Source organism: Callorhinus ursinus, unplaced genomic scaffold (genome assembly GCF_003265705.2).
Source record: "Callorhinus ursinus isolate GAN/ISIS: 27379988/994484 unplaced genomic scaffold, GSC_fseal_2.0 scaffold5, whole genome shotgun sequence".
NCBI lineage: Eukaryota > Metazoa > Chordata > Mammalia > Carnivora > Otariidae > Callorhinus > Callorhinus ursinus.
In genome coordinates, this window is record NW_027397067.1 from 37,611,094 (window position 1) to 37,630,817 (window position 19,724).

At 36.7% G+C, this 19,724-nt stretch overlaps 1 protein-coding gene and 1 pseudogene across 5 annotated transcripts in view; both read right to left on the minus strand.

Moving 5' to 3' along the window:
- Positions 1-3,499: 3,499 nt before the first annotated feature.
- NBN (nibrin) overlaps positions 3,500-19,724 on the minus strand; it is a 46,111-nt gene continuing 29,886 nt past the window's right edge. For all 5 annotated transcript variants that reach the window (XM_025870810.2, XM_025870811.2, XM_073892947.1 and 2 more), the window contains 4 exons: positions 17,980-18,135; positions 15,329-15,442; positions 5,041-5,090; positions 3,500-3,682 (listed from right to left, as the gene is read on the minus strand). In XM_025870810.2, coding sequence (XP_025726595.1) covers positions 3,652-3,682; positions 5,041-5,090; positions 15,329-15,442; positions 17,980-18,135 — 351 coding nt within the window. In that variant the 3' untranslated portion in view covers positions 3,500-3,651. The remainder of the gene's footprint in view (positions 3,683-5,040; positions 5,091-15,328; positions 15,443-17,979; positions 18,136-19,724) is intronic.
- LOC112823211 (cyclin-A2 pseudogene) lies at positions 5,097-9,117 on the minus strand (annotated as a pseudogene).

Consider the following 19,724-nt stretch of genomic DNA (forward strand, 5'->3'; position numbering starts at 1 on the left):
AGAGAGAGAGAGAGAGAGAGAGAGAGAGAGAGAGAGAGAGAGAGAGAAGGGACTCAAAAAAGTAACATCAGAAATCAAAGAGGAGACATTACAACTGATACCACATAAATAGAAAGGATAACAGACTATGATAAACAATTATATGCCAAAAAACTGTAGAACTTTGCAAGAGTGGGTAAATTTGTAGGAGCATATAATCGACACAGGTGTAATCATGAAGATATAGAATATCTGAATAGACCAAGTATTACTAAGGAGATTGAATCAGTAATCAAACACCTCCCAACAAAGAAAAGCCCAGGACTAGGTGGCTTCACTGGTGAATTCGACAAAACATTTAACAAGGAATTAAAACCAATCCTTCTCAAACTCTCCCAAAAAACAGAAGTGGAAGAAATACTCATTTTATGAGGCCTGCATTATTCTGATGGCAAAAGCAAAAAATAGCACAAGAAAATAAAATTACAGGCCAAAATCCCTGATGAACACAGATGCAAAAAAATCCTCAACAAATATTAGCAAACCAAACTCAACAATACATTAAAAAGATCATATACCATGACCAGGGACACAAGGATGGTTCAACATTTGCAAATAACTCAATGTGATACATAACTTTAAGAAAATGAAGGTGAAAAATCAGTCATCTTAATAGATGCAGAAAAGCCATCTGACAAAATCTGACATCCATTCATGATAAAAACTCTCAACAAGGCAGGTATAGAGGGCACATACCTCCACATAATAAAGGCCGTTCACGATAAGCCCACAGCTAATATCCCATTCAATGGTGACCAGTTGAAAGATTTCCCTCTAAGATCAGGACCAAGATAAGGGTGTCCACTCACCACGCCTATACAACATAATATCAGAAGTCCTAGCTAGAGGAGTCAGGCAAGAAAAAGGAATAAAAGGTATCGGGGGCGCCTGGGTGGCTCAGGTCATGATTCCAGGGTCCAGGGATGAAGCCTCACATTGGGCCCCCTACTCAGCACGGAGTCTGCTTCTCTCTCTGCCCCTCCCCTTGCTCATACTCTCTCTCTCTCTCTCAGATAAATAAAATCTTTTAAAAAAAGGTATCAGAATTGGAAAGAAAGAAGTAAAATCGTCTCTATTTGTAGACATGATTTTATAAAAAATACTAAAGACTCAATCAAAAAACTGTTCATCTAATTAATGAATTTGGTAAAACTAAGGATACAAAACAAAATTAACTTACAAAAATCTGTAGCATTTCTATACAGTAACACTAAGTTTTCTGAAAAATAAAGTAGATCCCATTTGAAATGGCACCAAAAACAAAATACTTAGGAACAAATTTAAGGAGATAAAAGATCTCTACTCTGAAAACTACAAAACACCAATGACAGAAATTGAAGAAGATACAAACAGAAAAGTATCCCTTGTTTGTGGACTAGAAAAATTAATATTGTTAAAATGTCAATACTACTAAAAGGCATTTACAGACTCAATGCAATCCCTATCAAGATTCCAATGGCATTTTTTAGAAAAGTAGAAAAAGCACTCCTAAAATTTGTATGGAACCACAAAAGACCCCAAATAGCCCAAAAAATCCCAAGAAAGAACACAGCAGTAGGCACCCCCTTTCCTTATTTCAAGCTATTCTATGAAGCTATAGTCTGCAAAACCATATGGTACTGGCATAAAAACAAATACACCAAGACAAATATATAATCAAGAGCCCAAAAATAAACCCAAGTATATGTCACCAACTAGTATTTGTCAAGGGAGCCAAGAACACTCAATGGAGGCGTCTCTTCAATAAATTGTGCTGGAATAACTGGATATTCACATGTGAAAAAATAAAGCTGGACCCAGAAGAAAACTCCGAATGACCAAAGCAGTCTTGAGAAAAAACAAAGCTGGAGGCATCATACTTCCTGATTTCAAAGTATATTACACAGCTATAGTAATCAAAACTATTTGGTATTGGCATAAAAAATACACATAGAGGAATCGAACATGATAGAGAGCCCAGAAATAAAGTCACACGTTTATGGTCAATTAATTTTTGGACAAAGGATCCATGAGTATACAACAGGGAAAAGATAGTCTCTTCATAAATGGTTGCAGGAAAACTGAACAGCCACATGCAGAAGAATGAAACTGGACCACTATCTTGTCCCATATGCGAAAAAATCAACCAAAAATGGGTTAAAGACTTAAACGTAAGACCTGAAACTATGAAACTCCTACAAGAAAACAAAGGAGGTAAGCTTCTTGACATCAGTCATGACAATGATTGTCTTTGGATTTGACATATAAAGCAAAATCAACGAAATAAAAAATAAACAAGTGGAACTACATCAAACTAAAAAGCTTCTACACATCAAAGGCAGCAATCAACCAAACAAAAAGGCAACCTGTGGAATGGGAGAAAATATATGCATATCATATATCATATATCTGATAAGGGGTTAACATCCAAAATATATAAAGAACTCCTACAATTCAACAGCAAAAAACCAAACAATCCAATTTAAAAAATGGGCAGAGGAGCTGAACAGACTTTTTTCCCAAAAAAAGATATACAAGTTCATGAAGAGATGTTCAACATCAATAATCTTCCATGAGGATCTAGCAACAGTACATATTAACTTTCAATATAATTTTTCATGCTAGGTTATCTCTAACAACATAAAACGCTTAGCTCGTTAGGGTGGCAGAACCTGTGAGAGACCACGAAGATTTCAATCAGTATAAAAAGCTTGTTCTACCTCCCAGAACTTAATGCATCAGAGTTGATAAAAAGTCTACTAAAATTCTAATGTACAAAGTTGTCTATATTACAAAATTTGAAAAAACATTTTTTTCTTACTATAGTCCTTTAACAAAGACAATCTTATCATTTCTGTTTTGCAGATAGGAAAACCAGGACTCTAAGAAGCTCAAGAGCTACACACCCAGCTCAGTAAGACCACCAAATAAGTCTTCCCATTCTAGTAAAATCTATCCACAAGCTTGATGAAGTCTTCCATATTGTCTTTTCTAGTACTAGAATAATATGTGGGTGATATCTTCACCCCTGAAATCCATTTCATTTGGGTCACTTCAGCTCAAGGAAGACTACAGTGTAACAGGGGGAAAATGTATGCTCTGATATGTGTATGATCTTCCAATCTATTTGGCAAAAAAACAGCAAGGTGCAGAATACTGTATATGTTATGCTATCATTTTTGTAGGAAATCACTGGAAAAATAATAAACACAGAAATTTGAAGAGGCAGCAAAAATCTCTGGAAAGACTCATAAGAAATGAGTATCATGGATTTTTTCAGAAGAGGGGAACCAAAAAGCTAGACCAGTGGGGAAAGGGAGATTTTATCATTTCTTATCCTTTTATACTTTTAGAATTTTGAACTGTGACTATATTAAATATTCAGTAAGTAAAAGGCCACATTTAGAAATGAAAAAATTACCATAAGAGATGAGATGACAAAGACTGAAAACTGAATAATACTGTCACATACAAAAAAAAATGGAGTTTGTGCATTTTATTCAACAAACTTAGGCCATAAAACCTTTGTAATTTAAATCCCTTCTATATACTTAATGAATGTATGCCAGAGGAAACTTGATGTAAATGCTTGAGAGGAAATGTTTTTCTGCGGCTCCTTTATAAAATCCTCAGTTATCGTCTCCTTTTTACATTAGGATTGTATCTGCAAAGAAAGAAATAAAATTAAAGGGCTTTCAAAACAGTCACACTTTGGCAAACACAATGAGAATGTCAATTTATCCTTAGGATCCGGTATTAACCACTGACATTTTTACTTTAACTTATCCTTTTGATGTTGGTTTGATGACTATTTGGTAAAAATAAAACATCACCAATAGAAAAAGTCCCGTAAAAGCATTAAAATAATGAAAACGGTTTAAAAATACATACATGTTTACACCTATCCTAGTATGGCTTCAAACTCCTTCCACTCCCAACTAAAGTATAACATCTGCATAAAAGAGTATAATGAGCCTAAAATAAACATACATTTTCTCCTATAAGTAATTAAACAAATTTAACTGGCAACCAGATAGTCTTAACTACTTACGAAAAACCGGCACCATTTGTCAACATTTTCACCAAGACATATACTGTCAATAATGAAATTAAAGAAATCAAAACTGGCTGCAAAACAAATTCAAAAATACAGTACTTCTTGGTTCTGCCTTTACATAAATTTGTGAAAATGTTATCCTCCCCTAGTCAGTACCTACCTAAAAGTAGATAATTTTATTTTATACTATTTGTATTTGAGAGCTAATTATTATAAGGTTTTGGGCCTGCAGGAATGCTGAAAATGTGTTAAATCAGAATTAAATTGTAACCACCCGTTATAACTCTTCTAAACCTCCCACAAAAACCTGATTTGAAACTCTAATCCAGCCTCTTGTTTTTATGCTTATGCCAACTAAAACTGAACAAATGCTCTGGTATTTTATTTGTCTTAACTCAAAACCCATTCATTCATAACGCAACTCAGAGCTGAAAATCTCACAAATGTCATCAGCTAAATTCACCAGTTTAGGATCCTTCTTTTGTGTGAATGCCTTCACAGCAATTTTAAGTATCTTGTGATACAGTTCAACTGAATCGCCCCCAAACCTTGAAGATATATCCAGCAAACCCAATTGAGAGGTGCTCAAGTAGTTTAAAAAAAAAAAAAACACATCAAAAATGAAACATTCTTTAGGTGAAGGGACTAAATGTCTATTTTTTTTTTTTAGATTTTATTTTTTTATTTATTTAAGAGAAAGAGAGCACGTGTGTGTCGGGAGGTGCGGAGGGAGAAGGACAAGCAGACTCCACCCTGAGCACAGAGCCTGATGCAGGGCTGGATCCCACGACCCTGAGACCGTGACCTGTGCTGAAATCAAGAGTCAGCTGCTTAACCAACTGAGCCACCCAGGCGCCCTGTGTCTATTTCTAAAGACAGAATAAATGAATATTTAATCTCTACAAATAAAACTGAATTTTATATACATCTCAAAGATTCATGAGAAAGATGAAATTAAACTTTACCTGAAGAGATCATCAGCAAGAGACTCTTCTTTCGCATGTTGATTTTGCACCTGCCAAAATTAACATAATTTCAAACGTGTTCAGTGATAAATATATGGTTAATTAAGTGCTATACTGGGTGGTCAGTCATCTCAGATATTTCCACATTGAGGAAATCACCAGGTCTATGAGCTCTTGCCTCTACGGTATTTCCCTCATTCACCAAATCCTCTCCATTTTCACTTCATGCCAAGATTACTGCAAAAGTCCTCTAATTAAACAACTTTCTCCAGCTAATCCCCTCTCCATCAAAAGCAACCAACATACGTATATACTGCTAGCTTGTTGAGTTTTTAAATATTTTTTCCAGAAGAACTCTTTTACTAAATGAAATGCCACTGTTTTGAGGTCACAGGACTGATGAAGGGGCTGAGAGGGCAAAATCTATCCCATTTCAACTAGAGCAACTTTATGGGTGAAGTGGTTCTCTTGCCCTTGTCCCAAGTCAGGGCTCTGAAGCTGCTGCTTAACTACATCACTGACAAAGTAATTTTAAACACAACCTCGTCAAACTCCTAATGCACCTGAGAGTGAGGACCAGAAAAACTCCAGACTGGGTCCCTCTTTCTAAAGTCTAGATCCCATCATATGCCATTCAAAACCCTTCAATGACTTTTTTTTTTTAACCTACCAAAGAAAACACAAACTCTTGAGTTTGACCCTCAACATGGGAAAGGCTCTTCATAACCTGGCTTGATTCCACATTTTCAATCACTTCTCACGCCCCTCTTCATGATCACTGTATGCCAGTTAAAACTGAATCACAAGCCAACCAACCAGACTCACCTGTTAACAAATACCCTGTGTCCCTCTGTTTGTGTTCATGTTTTCCCCTCTGCCCGGAAAATGACCTCCTGTTTCTCCTCTTCCCATCTCTCTCAGTGTGCATTCACTTCAGTAACAATTCAGTGCCTACTAACACGTCCAGGGACATGTTCTTCACCTCTTTACCAATGGTTTTTCAATTCTCTTCATTTAAAAATATAAAAATAACGTCTGCTATGAAGAACTCCCATAAAACTTCAACTATACAACTCATAGATGCCTATCAAATGATTTCCCTGTTATAATTCTGTATCTTATCTTCGCTGAAGAATTTATAGTTAAGAAGTTATAATTCTGTATCTTATCTTCGTAAGTTCCTTGAATGTACCTACTATTTTTTTTCCAAATCCATTTATTAGTTCTTATTCTTACTGTGCTGATAGCTGGCATCATTAATACTTTAACAAAACCACTTAAAATTAGCCAAATATCTAAGATAGTTACATGTACAAAAGATATACAAATTAAAACCATTTAAAAAGTTATAGATACCATAATTTGTGCTTGACCATAACTCTATTCAGAAATAATTGTAAAATTAAAACCTTACAAAAACTGTACACCATATACTTTGAGTGATTTACATCTTAGAAAACAAAGGCAGTCTTTCACTGTTACATATTTAGTGTGTCTGGTGGGTTGAGGAGAGAAACACCATGACACTTTGAACTTTTATACTTTTCTCTTATTGACTGTTGTGCATGCTGTGGTGCTTTGAGGTAGGTCTGGTGAAGGTCCATGAGACAAGGCTTAAGATTTTCCAAGGTATATCCAGTCTTTTGAACTAAAGATTCAGGCCAGCTTTGTCCTGTGACTGTGTAGAGTGCTAAATGAAAAGCTGCTGCAGCAATAACTGATGGCAGATACTTTAGGTAGGGGTCAGCATCTATCAGACTTAGTTCTCCCAAAAACATTGCTAAACTTTCAACTTTGCAGTTGGCAGACGGCTGGTGCAGAAAGTATTGGGTAAGAAACTGATTTATTGTTGGTGCAGCTAGGTCAAAAGCAAGCACTTTCAAGACTAGGTGCTCCATTCTCAGGACGTGTTTCTTGGTATAGGTACCATCTGTAATCTACACAAACTCTGCTACTTCTGGGGGATATATTTCTTCAAACTTTGAGGCCAATAGCATAGCAGCAGTGCCCACAAGCTGAAGTTTTCCTCTCAACACAGACATCGATGAAAGGAACCTATCAATGTAGTTCACAGCCAAGTGCAGGGTCTCATTCTGTAGTTTATATTCTTCTCCTACTTCAACTAACCACTCCACAAGGATAGCCCTCATACTGTTAGTGATGTCTGGCTGCTTCTTCATGTAACCCACTTTAGGCTTACATTTAACCTCCATTTCCCTAAGGTGTGTGTGAATGTCCTCATGGTAGTCTGGGACTTCATTGACACTCAGTGGCTTTTCATCTTCTAAAACAATTGATATGTCCATAGTATGTGGTGACTCAAAACTATCATCCACTGGATAATCAAGAGGTACCAGTGGTTTTCTTGGTCCAGGTAAAGTAATAGCTGAATTAAAAGCCAGGACATTTTCATGTTGTTTTTTTAGATGCAGGCGGCCTCTTTTGAGTCTCTTCTGCTTCATCCACATGAATGGTAAATGCAGGCTGTTTACTGTTTGTTTTCCAGGGAGGAATAGTGACATGCTCATCATTTATAGGAAGATCCTTAAGAGGTGCAACCCGTCATGTCTTGGGCCTCTGCTGCGGCGCTGGAATGCGCGGGTTCCCGGTCTTCAGTACCGCCAGCCCCGCCCGGGTCCGGGGCTGCCAGGCGGTCACCGCCTTCTCGGGGTTGATGTTCTCCTGGTCCTCTTGGAGTGCCGTATGCTGCAATGTTAGCAGCGATGAGCCTGCCTTGCGGCCGCAGGCCCAAACTCGGAGCTGCCCAACATCACTGCTCCCGGGGTCGCGGCGGGATCAGCCCGTGGCGCCAAGCAGCGTGTACTCCGTCCCGCCGAGAAACGCTCCAGCCATAATCAGCCGCCGCAGCCGCCGCAGCCCGGGCCAGCCTGCTCGCTCGGGATCGCGCAGTTCCGAAGAGGTTGCGAAAGGCGTAGGTAGGAACTGCCGGGCGTGGAAAGCTAAAGACGCCCCCGAGATGCAACGAGCAGCCCGCCGGAACGGCGGCTGTTCGTGCAGTTCAAGTATCCCGCGACTATTGAAATGGGCCATACTATTTATTTTTACTGTTAATAACTTACATTTGTTTTTCCAGATATTATCTTAAAACTCCTTCTAAAAATATCTCATTTAATCTTCATATAACTTCATTATTACTATTAGACTATTATCCCAGTTTTTTTTTTTTTTTAAGATTTTATTATTTATTTATTTTGAGAAAGAGAGAGTGAGTGAGCACAAGCAGGGGGAACAGCAGAGGGAGGGAGACGCAGACTCTCCGCGGAGCAAGGAGCCCGATGCGGGGCTTGATCCCAGGATCCTGGGATCATGACCTGAGCCGAAGGCAGATGCTTAACAACTGAGCCACCCAGGCGCCCCCTATTGTCCCAGTTTTAACCAACAAGGAAGCAAAAACTTAGGTTAAGTAACTTGCAGAAGATAAAAAGGTTGTCATATGGAAGAACTGGGATTTGACCAGGTCTTAACCAGGCTACTACACTGATTCTGAGTCTTTGGAAAGGGCCGAGAAGAATGACTTGCAGGGATTCTTGCAGAATGATTTTCTACTCATAAGGTGAAATATCAAAATGACATTACATCTTTACACATTTTCTAATAGGTATAGCAGAACATAAATGGTAAGACAATGATTTTCATAAAGCAGTTGTCAAAAAAGCAGTTGGTATTATTATTGTAATTATTTTGAAATGCTTCCCGGCAGGGGATGTTAATTTTAAAGTTATAATATAGTAAAGAAAAATCAGTAAGGAAAAATCAGTTTTTATGTGTCTTAGTAAAAACATGAAGTAAAATAGTTTTAAGAAATAGAAATCCTCACATTACTGGCATTTTTTAAGGGTTGGGGAGAGTTACATATCTAGTCTTTCAAAATTCAAATCAGGTTGGATAGTGTCTCAAAGAGTTATTATGTTTAATGCACAAAATGAAAATACCCTAAATCTAAGGAAACTTCAGGAATGGATTTGGTGGTTATGAAAACAAAGACTGGTCTGCAGCAGACGTAGAGAAAGAAAAACTGAAAAAGAATGAAAGGCAAAAAAATACTTAAGAAGAGTAGCTGGGGGGCGCCTGGGTGGCTCAGTTGGTTAAGCGACTGCCTTCGGCTCAGGTCATGATCCAGGAGTCCCGGGATCGAGTCCCGCATCGGGCTCCCTGCTTGGCAGGGAGTCTGCTTCTCCCTCTGACCCCTCCTCCACTCATGTGCTCTCTGTCCATTCTCACTCTCTCAAATAAATAAATAAAAATCTTTAAAAAAAAAAAAAAAAAAAGAAGAGTAGCTGGGACAAGCCTAAGGAAATAGGACATCAAGGCAGTAGCATACTTATACACAGGCACTGTAAGTGCACGAGAAAGTCAACTCTATTATCTTAAAGAGTAAATTCAACCTAGTGCACCTAAAATTGCTCTAGCAGAAAGAGAGATTTGGTGGAATAAATCTAGAACATGCGCTAATTCTAATCAAATAAACAAAAGACAGAAAAAAGTCAGCAGCTACACCGTCAATCTCTCAACTCCTCTCTAGCCAAAAACCAACAAAACCTATGATAATCAAGAAGCCACAGACTTGAGACAAGTAGCCTGCAGAGAACCAAAAGACTGCTGCAACATGTTCTTAACACTGCCCTAACCCATTAAACGAACTAAAACCAAACCTGAGAATGCTTAGTAATACTCCAAATTTGGGAAAAAGTAGCCTGAGCAGAAAAACACTGCTGGTAGACTACTGGAAAGGGACAAATGGCATAGGGAAGTGAGTGGTACTGACACTGACCAAAGGCACAGCCCCATGCAGCCCTGACAAATTAGGTAAACAACCTAAAATGGCAGGTTGTTGTCTTCTGGTATAAGATACACCCCCCCTGGTACACACTTAATTCCAGTTCCAGGAAGGAGCAGCACATAGCTCCAGCTGAGCCCTTCCTTTCCTGGATTCAAAGTCTTCAGACAACAGAAATTAGATGGGACATGCAATTCGCCTCTGACTGAGCACATTGCCATACTAATGGAATGGAGCCACCAGGATAATTCTGTTCTCTACCAGAACACTAAGAGCTTGGGTAGGAGTAATTGTGACTACATTCACTTTTGCCTCACAAACTGTCTTTAATTTTTTATTTAAATTCAACTTAGTTAACATATAGTGTATTATTAGTTTCAGAGGTAGAGTTTAGTGATTCATCAGTTGCATATAACACCCAGGGCTCATGACTTCAAGTGCCCTCCTTAATGCCCATCACCCAATTACCCCATCCCCCACCCACCCACCTCCCCTCCAGCAACCCTCAGTTTGTGTCCTATAATTAAGAGTCTCTTCTGGTTTCCCTCCCTCTCTGATTTATCTTATTTTTCCTTCCTTTCCCCTATGTTCATCTATTTTGTTTCTTAAATTCCACATATGAGTGAAATCATATGGTATGTGTCTTTCTCTGACTTATTTTGTTTAGCATAATACACTCTAGCTCCATCCACGTCATTGCAAATGGCAAGATTTTATTCTTTAATGGTTGAGTAATATTCCATTGTGTATATATACACCATTATCTTCTTTATCCATTCATCTGTTTTTTTTTATTTAAATTCAATTAGCCAACATATAATACATTAGTTTCAGATGTAGAGTTCAATAATTTATCAGTCGCACAAGCTGTCTTTAGACTGTAATCCCTGCACAAGATAGCATACGATGCTTCACAAAGCAAACAGAGTACCTGGACAGGGTATTTTATTCTAAATAGCTGCAAGATGAAAGAAAACTGCAAGCTACCGCACATACTAAAGGGGAAAAAGAGGGCAGCAACTGGAACAGAACATTCAAGACAGACGAAGAACCTAGTCCGTAAGAAATAATAACCCAAGGATAAAAAAATGAAGTTACTTAAGAACATGAAAGCAATAAAACAAAAACCAAAAAGTTAGATGACAAAAACCACAATGACAATGAAAAGGGAATAAATGCTAAGTAAACAAACTAAGACCTATTAATAACACCATTTCAGAATCAAATAAATTGGAAATACCTAATAGTGACTGTTTTCCACTGTTATAAATGCTTTACAAGTAGCATCTTATATAATCCTCACAAAAATTCTGTGAAACAGAGATATAATTATTGTTCCCATTCTACACAGGAAGAAATGCAAGCATAAGAAAGTAATTTGCCCAAGATCACATAGCTGATGAGGAATAGAACAGACACAAATGAAATTTGATTTCTGACATAGTGAAAGAGCTCAGGAAAACCACAGTGAATGCAGAAGAAATGGATGTGGAAGGCAAAGGTGATCCAATAAAAGAATAGTTACATCTTAAATGTAGAGAACCCAACAAATATAAAAATGCTTTCCAAGATGTATTAGAAGAATTCCTTGAAATAAAAAGACCTGCATCTGCAAATAAAAATAACATATTGTATTCCAAGAAAAATGAATGGAAAATTGATCAACACTGAAACATATTCTCATCGTTACTGACGTGCAAGCCTAAGAAGGAATGGGGCAGGCATGCAAGTCACCTTTTAAAAAGAGAGAGAGGACTGTCATAAGATGGTGGGGTGTGGGGAGGGGGGTGGGGGAACAGAGGAAGCACAAATAATTTCCTCACTGTTTACAGCAGGGACCCAAAAAATATATCTAAAATCAAAATAGGCAGTATGAAACAAATACTGATTCTAACCTGACAGTAATTTTGTTTTGGGGTTTTTTTGGTCATATTTATCACCCTTGGTCTTAGATGGAACTCAGGAAATAAAACACCTTAAAAGAAGAAACATTTGCAAAAATTCAGCAACGCTTTCAGCTTTACTTCCTTCTATCAATCTCTCTCCCTCTCTTCCCACTCTGTCTCTGGCAATTACTCCTCTTCAATAAAGAGATATCTGGAATAATTCACTTCATGTTTAAATGGGTAATTCCTGGACTTCATGATTTTAACTTCGTCATTCTCTTGTGTGGTACCACAATTCTTTGAAATGCACATTTTAAATAAGGCCATTTATTCTTTAAAAAAGAAAGGAGGAAAGGATGTGACTTCCATTCTTTCATTTTTTGACACTAAATATCCTGAGTGACCTTAACAACCCTACTTTTTGGCAACCTTCCTAACAATTTTTTGATTAAAAAGCATTTTTAAAACACAAACTGCTGAAGACTTCATTAACCCACAATGAAGCAAAATAAAAACCCTGAGAAGTTAACAAGTACCATGGTCAGCTTTTGCTTTGCCCTGTGGGTTTCTGCAAAGCATAAAAAAACTGGGTTCTGCTTTGATGTCTGTATGGGGGATAAGTGACATGAAAGAAAATCAAAGATGGGGAATCTAAGAAAAGACTCCAGCATTAAAGAGAGAAAGTGGAATAAACTGTACAACACAAAAAGAAGGCAAGAAAGAAACTTGCCTGCCTCAACCCTAACACACGGTGAAGGGAAAAAAAAAACTTTTGAGTTTATAATGACAAGCTGGCCTTCACTCAGGCTTCTAGTCCAAATATGTATTAACTACCTAGGTGATCCGAAAAAATCACAAGTGGAGGCTAAAGTGGGTCTCATTTGGTAGAACAAGACTGGCAGACACAAACAAATCTTTTCTAGAGGAAACAAACTTGATCTTAGGACTCAAGGAATTCCCACAGATCAAATTCCAAGGAAAATGAGCAGTTCACATTCAACTATCACAAAATATATACTTGGAAACAAGGCTCCATAAGAGAAGAGTAGCAGAAACATATCAACAAACACTTTAGGCAAAGAATATAAGACGAGCTTCAAAATATCAGCAGGGAACAATAAGACCTAGAGATGAATGAAACAGACAACCAGAATTGAAAAAATACAATAGGCTGAAAGAAAACTCAATGGATAGGTGGGAATACCAACCAGACAGAGTGGAAAGGAAAAGTACCAAACTGGAAGGTAATCTGGAGAAGTTGCCAAAAAATACTATCCAGAGAAAAAAAGAGATAAAATATATAGAAAATAAGATAGAGAAGAAAGTGAAATTTGACTTCTGTCAAATTGGAGTTTAAGAAAGAGATAATACCCCTACCCGTAATTACCAAATGGCCCTACTTCAAATAGCCTGCTAAGAGGACCTATCTGGAGCCCACCTTTGGGTTCCAGGAGCACTAGATAAGCAGGCAATATAAAGGCTAAGAAGAAAACTGTCTAACCTTGGAAGAGACCTCTGGTTATCTCTCAATTCAATAGTCATGTGTTTCTGAAATCTTAACTTCCACGCAGTAACTTCCTCTAGAGCAAAAAGTTGCCATTTTATTGAATTTTATTAAATTCTCCAGTTAAAAATAAGTAAGGGGTAGAAAGAATTAGGAATAAGCTATATGGCTGTTTTACATGATATCCACTAGGACTCAAAATACCCAGGAAGAAAGTAAAAAAAGAGAAGCATATTTTCATAATCTTTCCTGTGAGTTCTCATTACAGAGTATATAAATATACACAGTTGATATGTGTAAACAATGAATTCTTGAAAATCACAGTCTAACATGGAGAGTTGTAAGCAGTTCACATCTTCCCAGAAGAACAGTGTTATAAGTGGTTTGGTTTCCTGAGACTTAGGCAACATATTACTTATAGATATGATCAAAGACATGCCATGAAGTATGCAAAATTATAAAAACTCTAAAGCAATTTCAAGTGTCAAAATTATGCTGCTGGTCCTAATCTAGGATTTAAAACAATATGAACTGATCATGTAAGTATCCTACTGTGAAAGTACATAGAAAAGCACACTCTGACATAATACTTATTTGATCAGAAATCTGTATATGTTTGAACATATAAATATAAATGAAATGATAAAATGACTGGGATTTGCTTTAAAATACTCCAGGAAAAAAAAAAAAGTTGGAAAGAACAGATGAAGCAAGATGTGCAAATACTGGTATTTGTTGAAGCTGTGTTTTGGGTTTCACACTCCCTTTATTTTGTATATGTTTGAAAAGTTCTTGTAATAGAAAGTTTAAGAATTTGAACTACATAGAAAGACTCTGGGGAAAAATGAGATCAGTAACAACTGCCCATAGGAGGAAGCATTAAGGCGAGTTTCCCACAGCAAGCAGTTGTCAATAGTATAACTGACTTAAGACTCCCTCCCTCACTATTGAGATGGTGTGCTCATGCATCATTAAACCAAAGTATAAAAGTATACCACAGAGAATGAAGTCAAACTCTAACCTTATAACACCTATGAAAATTAACTTAAAATCAATTCAAGATCTAAATATAAGAGCTAAAACTATAAAACTCTTAGAAGAAAAAAGGGAAAAACTTTCAGACATTGGATCAGGCAGTGAATTTTTGGATATGATGCCAAAAGCATAGGTATCAACAACAAAACTGATAAACTGAACTACATCAAAATTTAAAATTTCTGTGCATCAAAATACACAAACAACAGAGTGAAAGGCAACCCAGAGAAAGGGAGAAAAAAATCTGCAAATCATACATCTGATATTATCCAAACTAAAGAACACCTCTAATTCAACAAAAAATAAACAATCTGATTAATAATGGGAAGAGATTTTTGAATAGATATTTCTCCAAAAAATATATACAAATGGCCAACAAGCATAAGATGCATGACCTCACTAATCATTAGGAAAGTGCAAATCAAAACCACAGTAAGGTTCCAATTAGATGCCCACTATCAAAAACAAAAGAATAACAAGTGTTGGAGAGGATATGGAGAAACTGGAACTCTTGTGCACTATCAATGGGAATGTGAAATGGTGCAGTTACTTTGTAAAACAGTATGGTAGTTCTTTAAAACATTAAACATAGGGGAAAAAAAGATATAAGAGAACAGGAAAAAGGGGTAATAACTCAATAAAATAATGACTGAGAAATTCTCAAAACCACTGAAAGATAATTTCCAGATCTGGAAAGCCCAGTACATTCATATATTATGTAATTAATATTATTTGCATAACACCCATATGACTGTACAACCTTCTTTTAATTGTTATCCTTTAGCTTTCTTTTACATTTTTGTAGGTTAAGTCTCCTTTCCCCCCCTTACATTAGGATATAAACTTAATTCATTTGTTTTTTTAACTAATAAGTCTAAAAGTATCTTAAAGAAGCTTTATGGAAAGGTACAAATTAATCTTAATGCTCTATAACTTAGGAATCTTCCTGATTGAATGACCTTAGGTCAATTATCTTAACATTTGGTTTTAAGGATTTGCTCTAAGGAAACCATGAGGGACCAAAATTTAAACCAAGGAAATTACCAGGCCTCACTTCCTACTAACCTCCATTTCCTGCCTTAACCATTCTTCTAATTCTGTATTCTTCTGAGCACGATGAGCTATTAGATCTGATCCTCCAATGATGTGTGGAAGTCTTCCTGCTCCAAGAAATGTGACCTGTTATATAGTAAAAATAGTAAGGTTAAATGCATTAACAAATTAAGACCATCTCTTTTTTTTTTTTTTTTGAGATCGAGAGTGTGTGAACAAGGGAGAGGGTCGCAGGGGGAAGAGGGAGAGAGAGAATCTCAAGCAGACTTGCCACCAAGGCAGAATCCGACGCGGGACTCAATCTCCCAACCTTGAGATCATGGCCTGAGCTGAAATCAAGAGTCAGACGCCTAACCAACTAAGCCACCCAGGTACCCTCAAAACCATTATTTTTTAAAAAGCTTAATAAAATAGCACAGTATAAATCATGTATAACATAAATGCCAAATATGTTTATATCCTACAAATGAAAGTGAGTGAGAGAGAAGTAACTATGCTAGACCCATGTTTTTGCCCTATTTTTTTTTTTTTTTTTGGTTATTGCTATACCTAGATTTAGATGTTACTGGGATTTATCTACCAAGAATTTAATTAAGATTCTTAATTGGGAGTTTTTATTAAAAACCGGCCTTAGCTCATCATTTAGCAGTTAAAGCAACTTAAGGCGAATATAGAGACTATAAAGTACCATATTTTGCTCTAAAGATTTCAAAGTTTAAGCCTTGTCTAGTACTCATGAAAATTTACATCTTCAAAACTTTCTAATTTATAGATCTCTAGCAAAAGATGTTGGAGATGGCAACAATTTATATTTTTAATTAAAATTTTAATGGCTTATTTTAAATAAAGAGGTGCTAAAAATATTGTGAAAATGCAAATGAAGCACACTGCTAATACTGAATTTAGGAAATAATAAATTCTTAGTATCTATGGGACATACCTTCAAAATTTCAATATACAAAGTGGAAAGGGAATTTTAAGATTAGAGAGAGAGAGAGGTAGAGTGTGCATGCACGCATGAACAGGGCGGGGGGACAGAGGGAGCCCAGTGCAAGGCTAGATCCCAGGACCCTCGGAATCATGACCTGAGCTGAAGGTAGACACTTAACCAACTGAGCCACCCAGGTGCCCCGGAAAGGGAATTCTAAAATAGTTTTCATCATTAAACACTATTTTAAAAAGCACAAATAGAGCCATGTCATTGGATTTGGGCATATAAAGAAAAACAGAGACAAATTCTTTCATTAGAGCCAATCTAGTTAAATCATCCTGCTATACAAATTTTGGTTTGAATTTCTTTTACAGTCTCAAAAAAATTCCTTAGTCAAAGATATTATTTTTAAGAGTTTAAAATTTTTCCAAACTACTTTCCAGAAGTTTGTACTACTCTATACTTCACCATGCCTGGGTCAAAGTGAGTATCACTACTTTAATCTTTGGTAACTTCATTAATAACAAAAAAATACTATGTCTTTTGAATTTTAACAATGAGACTTGGTAACATGATACTGAACATGAAGTAACTATACAGTTAAGAATGACCCTGTGGTGGGGCGCCTGGGTGGCTCAGTCGGTTGAGCGGCTGCCTTCGGCTCAGGTTATGATCCCAGAGTCCTGGGATCAAGCCCCACATCCGGCTCCCTGTTCAGTGGGGAGTCTGCTTCTCCCTCTCCCTCTGCCTCCCCGCTGGCTTGTGTTCGTGCTCTCTCTCTCAAATAAATAAAATCTTTAAAAAAAAAAAAAAAAAAAAAAAACACTGACCCTGTGGTATTCATGAGCCACACCTGTGGGATGGAAAAGAGAAAGCGGGTGCCATCTAAGTGGGAGATATTTCCATCTAAGTACAAGATATGGAGTTTAGAACATTTTACACATTGTCATAGTAGGCAAAAAATTAACTGACAAATGTTAATTGCAGCTCACATTAGAGAAAAAAAGCTACAACACCTCACAGTAGAGCAAGAATCATATATACCATATTCTAGTGAAAAGCAGTCTTCCACAGAAATCACCTGTATTCTGATTAAATGTTTAAGCAAAAGGTAGCAGTCAGTAATAGATATGGAATAAGAAGCAAATATTCCAGAAAAGACAACAAAAGAATACAGACTAGATCAGAAATATTTTTAACCATACTGATAAACATCTTACTAGTTCCTAGAGGAGAAGAAACCTAGGTCTGATGATAATATTCAGGATACATATTTATATTTTTTATATATACATGTAATAGTAAAGTGCCTACTTTTCATAATTTAATGTGCTCAGCTATTTTCAACAAATCTGTTATCTTCATAAAGTCCTGAGCTAAAGGACCCCTTCAGGTAGACACAGATGATTATTAGAAGTAAAAGACCCTATCACTATAACCCAAAGCCTGCCGCTCAAGGTGGAGAAGACAAGGTAAACAGCACCCTTTAGGGAATACGGTTTTGAAGAAGTTTGTTTCCAAGTATTCATTATATATATTCATCATACATTTATTCATATATTCATTACCTGTCACTTCATGTCCTTCCTAGAGTAATTTTAACTGTTTTAAGCAGAAAAAATAACATCAGTTTTCAATATGAACGGCTTTTACTATTTAGCATCAGTGGTATTTCTAAAAGCATTTCAAACACTGCCCTCTTGTGATATTTTAGTTAAAAGGAATACCATACCTTTTTGAATTTCTTGAAATTCTTTAGTTGACCATAATCACTATTTACACTGGATGCATTTCTGGAGGCAGAGTTACTAACCACCAGTGATCTAAATTCAGTTAGTAACACCTTCCTTGGAAGCATATCATCATCCTCCTGAAGTTCATCTTTGATCTTAAATGGGGTTAAGATGGATACATAAGCAGAAAAAAATAAGGAAAAAGAAAATTACTTGTCATTTGGGGAGCTATAGATATAAGTTCAAATACCTGAAAAAAAATTGTAAAAAAGGTTTATTTCTGGCACCCAAACTTTGTATTTGGAATCAAATCACATCTACTTCAAACGAGAAAATTACTCAAATACTCCACAATTTTAGAAACATTTATAACATCTATGCTAGAAGACTAAAAGCATATAGCATTTTAATTTAGTTTATTCTAACAAATATCTCAATTAATAATTTATCTTCTTGTATATATTTTCTTAGCAAGAAATCTCAGTATTGTCTACCTCTTTTCATTAAAACCATAACATTATTACAACAATCTGTTCTACAAGTTCTCATCTAATATATTTAAGCTTTCTTGGATTTTCAGTAATTTTATTATTTTGACACCTCGAAAAAATTATTAATTCTGGATATACTACCTCATTACCTGAAAGCCACTTTTTAATTGCAGGTTAATCGTTACTAAATCAGCCTGAAGATTCCTTCCTGTTGGTGGATAAGATTTTTTTTTTTTTAAGATCTTAATTTATTTATTTGACAGAGAGAGACACAGTGAGAGAGGGGTCACAAGCAGGGGGAGTGGGAGAGGGAGAAGCAGGCTTCCTGCTGAGCAGGGAGCCTGATGATGCGGGGCTTGATCCCAGGATCCCTGGGACCACGACCTGAGCCGAAGGCAGACGCTTAATGACTGAGCCACCCAGGCACCTGATTTTAGAATTTTTAAAGACAGCAAAAGGAATTCTTAACTCATAAAATGAGGAAACTTTTTCTGGGAAAAAAACCTGGATGTATTACATCAGGATCTTCTGGGGTTTTGGTCTGGGTACCCCTACTTTTAAAAAAGCTCACCAGCTGATTCTGACACGCTGGTCCACAAAAGGGCATTTAGTAATGAGGATTCTCTCCTTCATATGAAGATGCCAGTATTTTGACTAAACTTTGTCTTTTCAACAGCAGTTATAGATTTATCGTGCTTGGTACACACTAGGTTCTCAACAAACACCTCCTGAATCATTGCACCTTCCAACCACTTAATCCTTATCCTTTTCCTTAGGCCTATCCTTCTGCAGCAGCCATTCATGGAAGTGACGGCCACAACCGTGAATGAGACTGGAGCTAACAGACCTAGCTGAAGGGTCAGAACATTACCTTTCAACTCCACGTGGTCAGTGCTCTCAGCCAGTGACCTCTAACTCTTCTACAGACAGTAGGCAACTTACTCACACATAAAACTGGAAATAATCTGAAGTGGTAAGACAAATTACCAACATTCAGGAAAACGGGACAGGATATTAAAGATCAAAATGAAAATAAAAATTCCTAGTGATGTTATAACTATTTTATCTAAAAATTTATTTAGTAGTTTGTTTTACTAACTTTCTTCATTTTTCTGTCTGTTTCCTCTATGAAGTCATCTCCTATACTGACCAGCAGGGCCAAAGGTCTGATATAGTAGTATAGTAATAGTACAGCCTGGAAACAACAGTTTTACTTGCTGTCATTTATTATATCCTGTCAGAGAAACACTGCA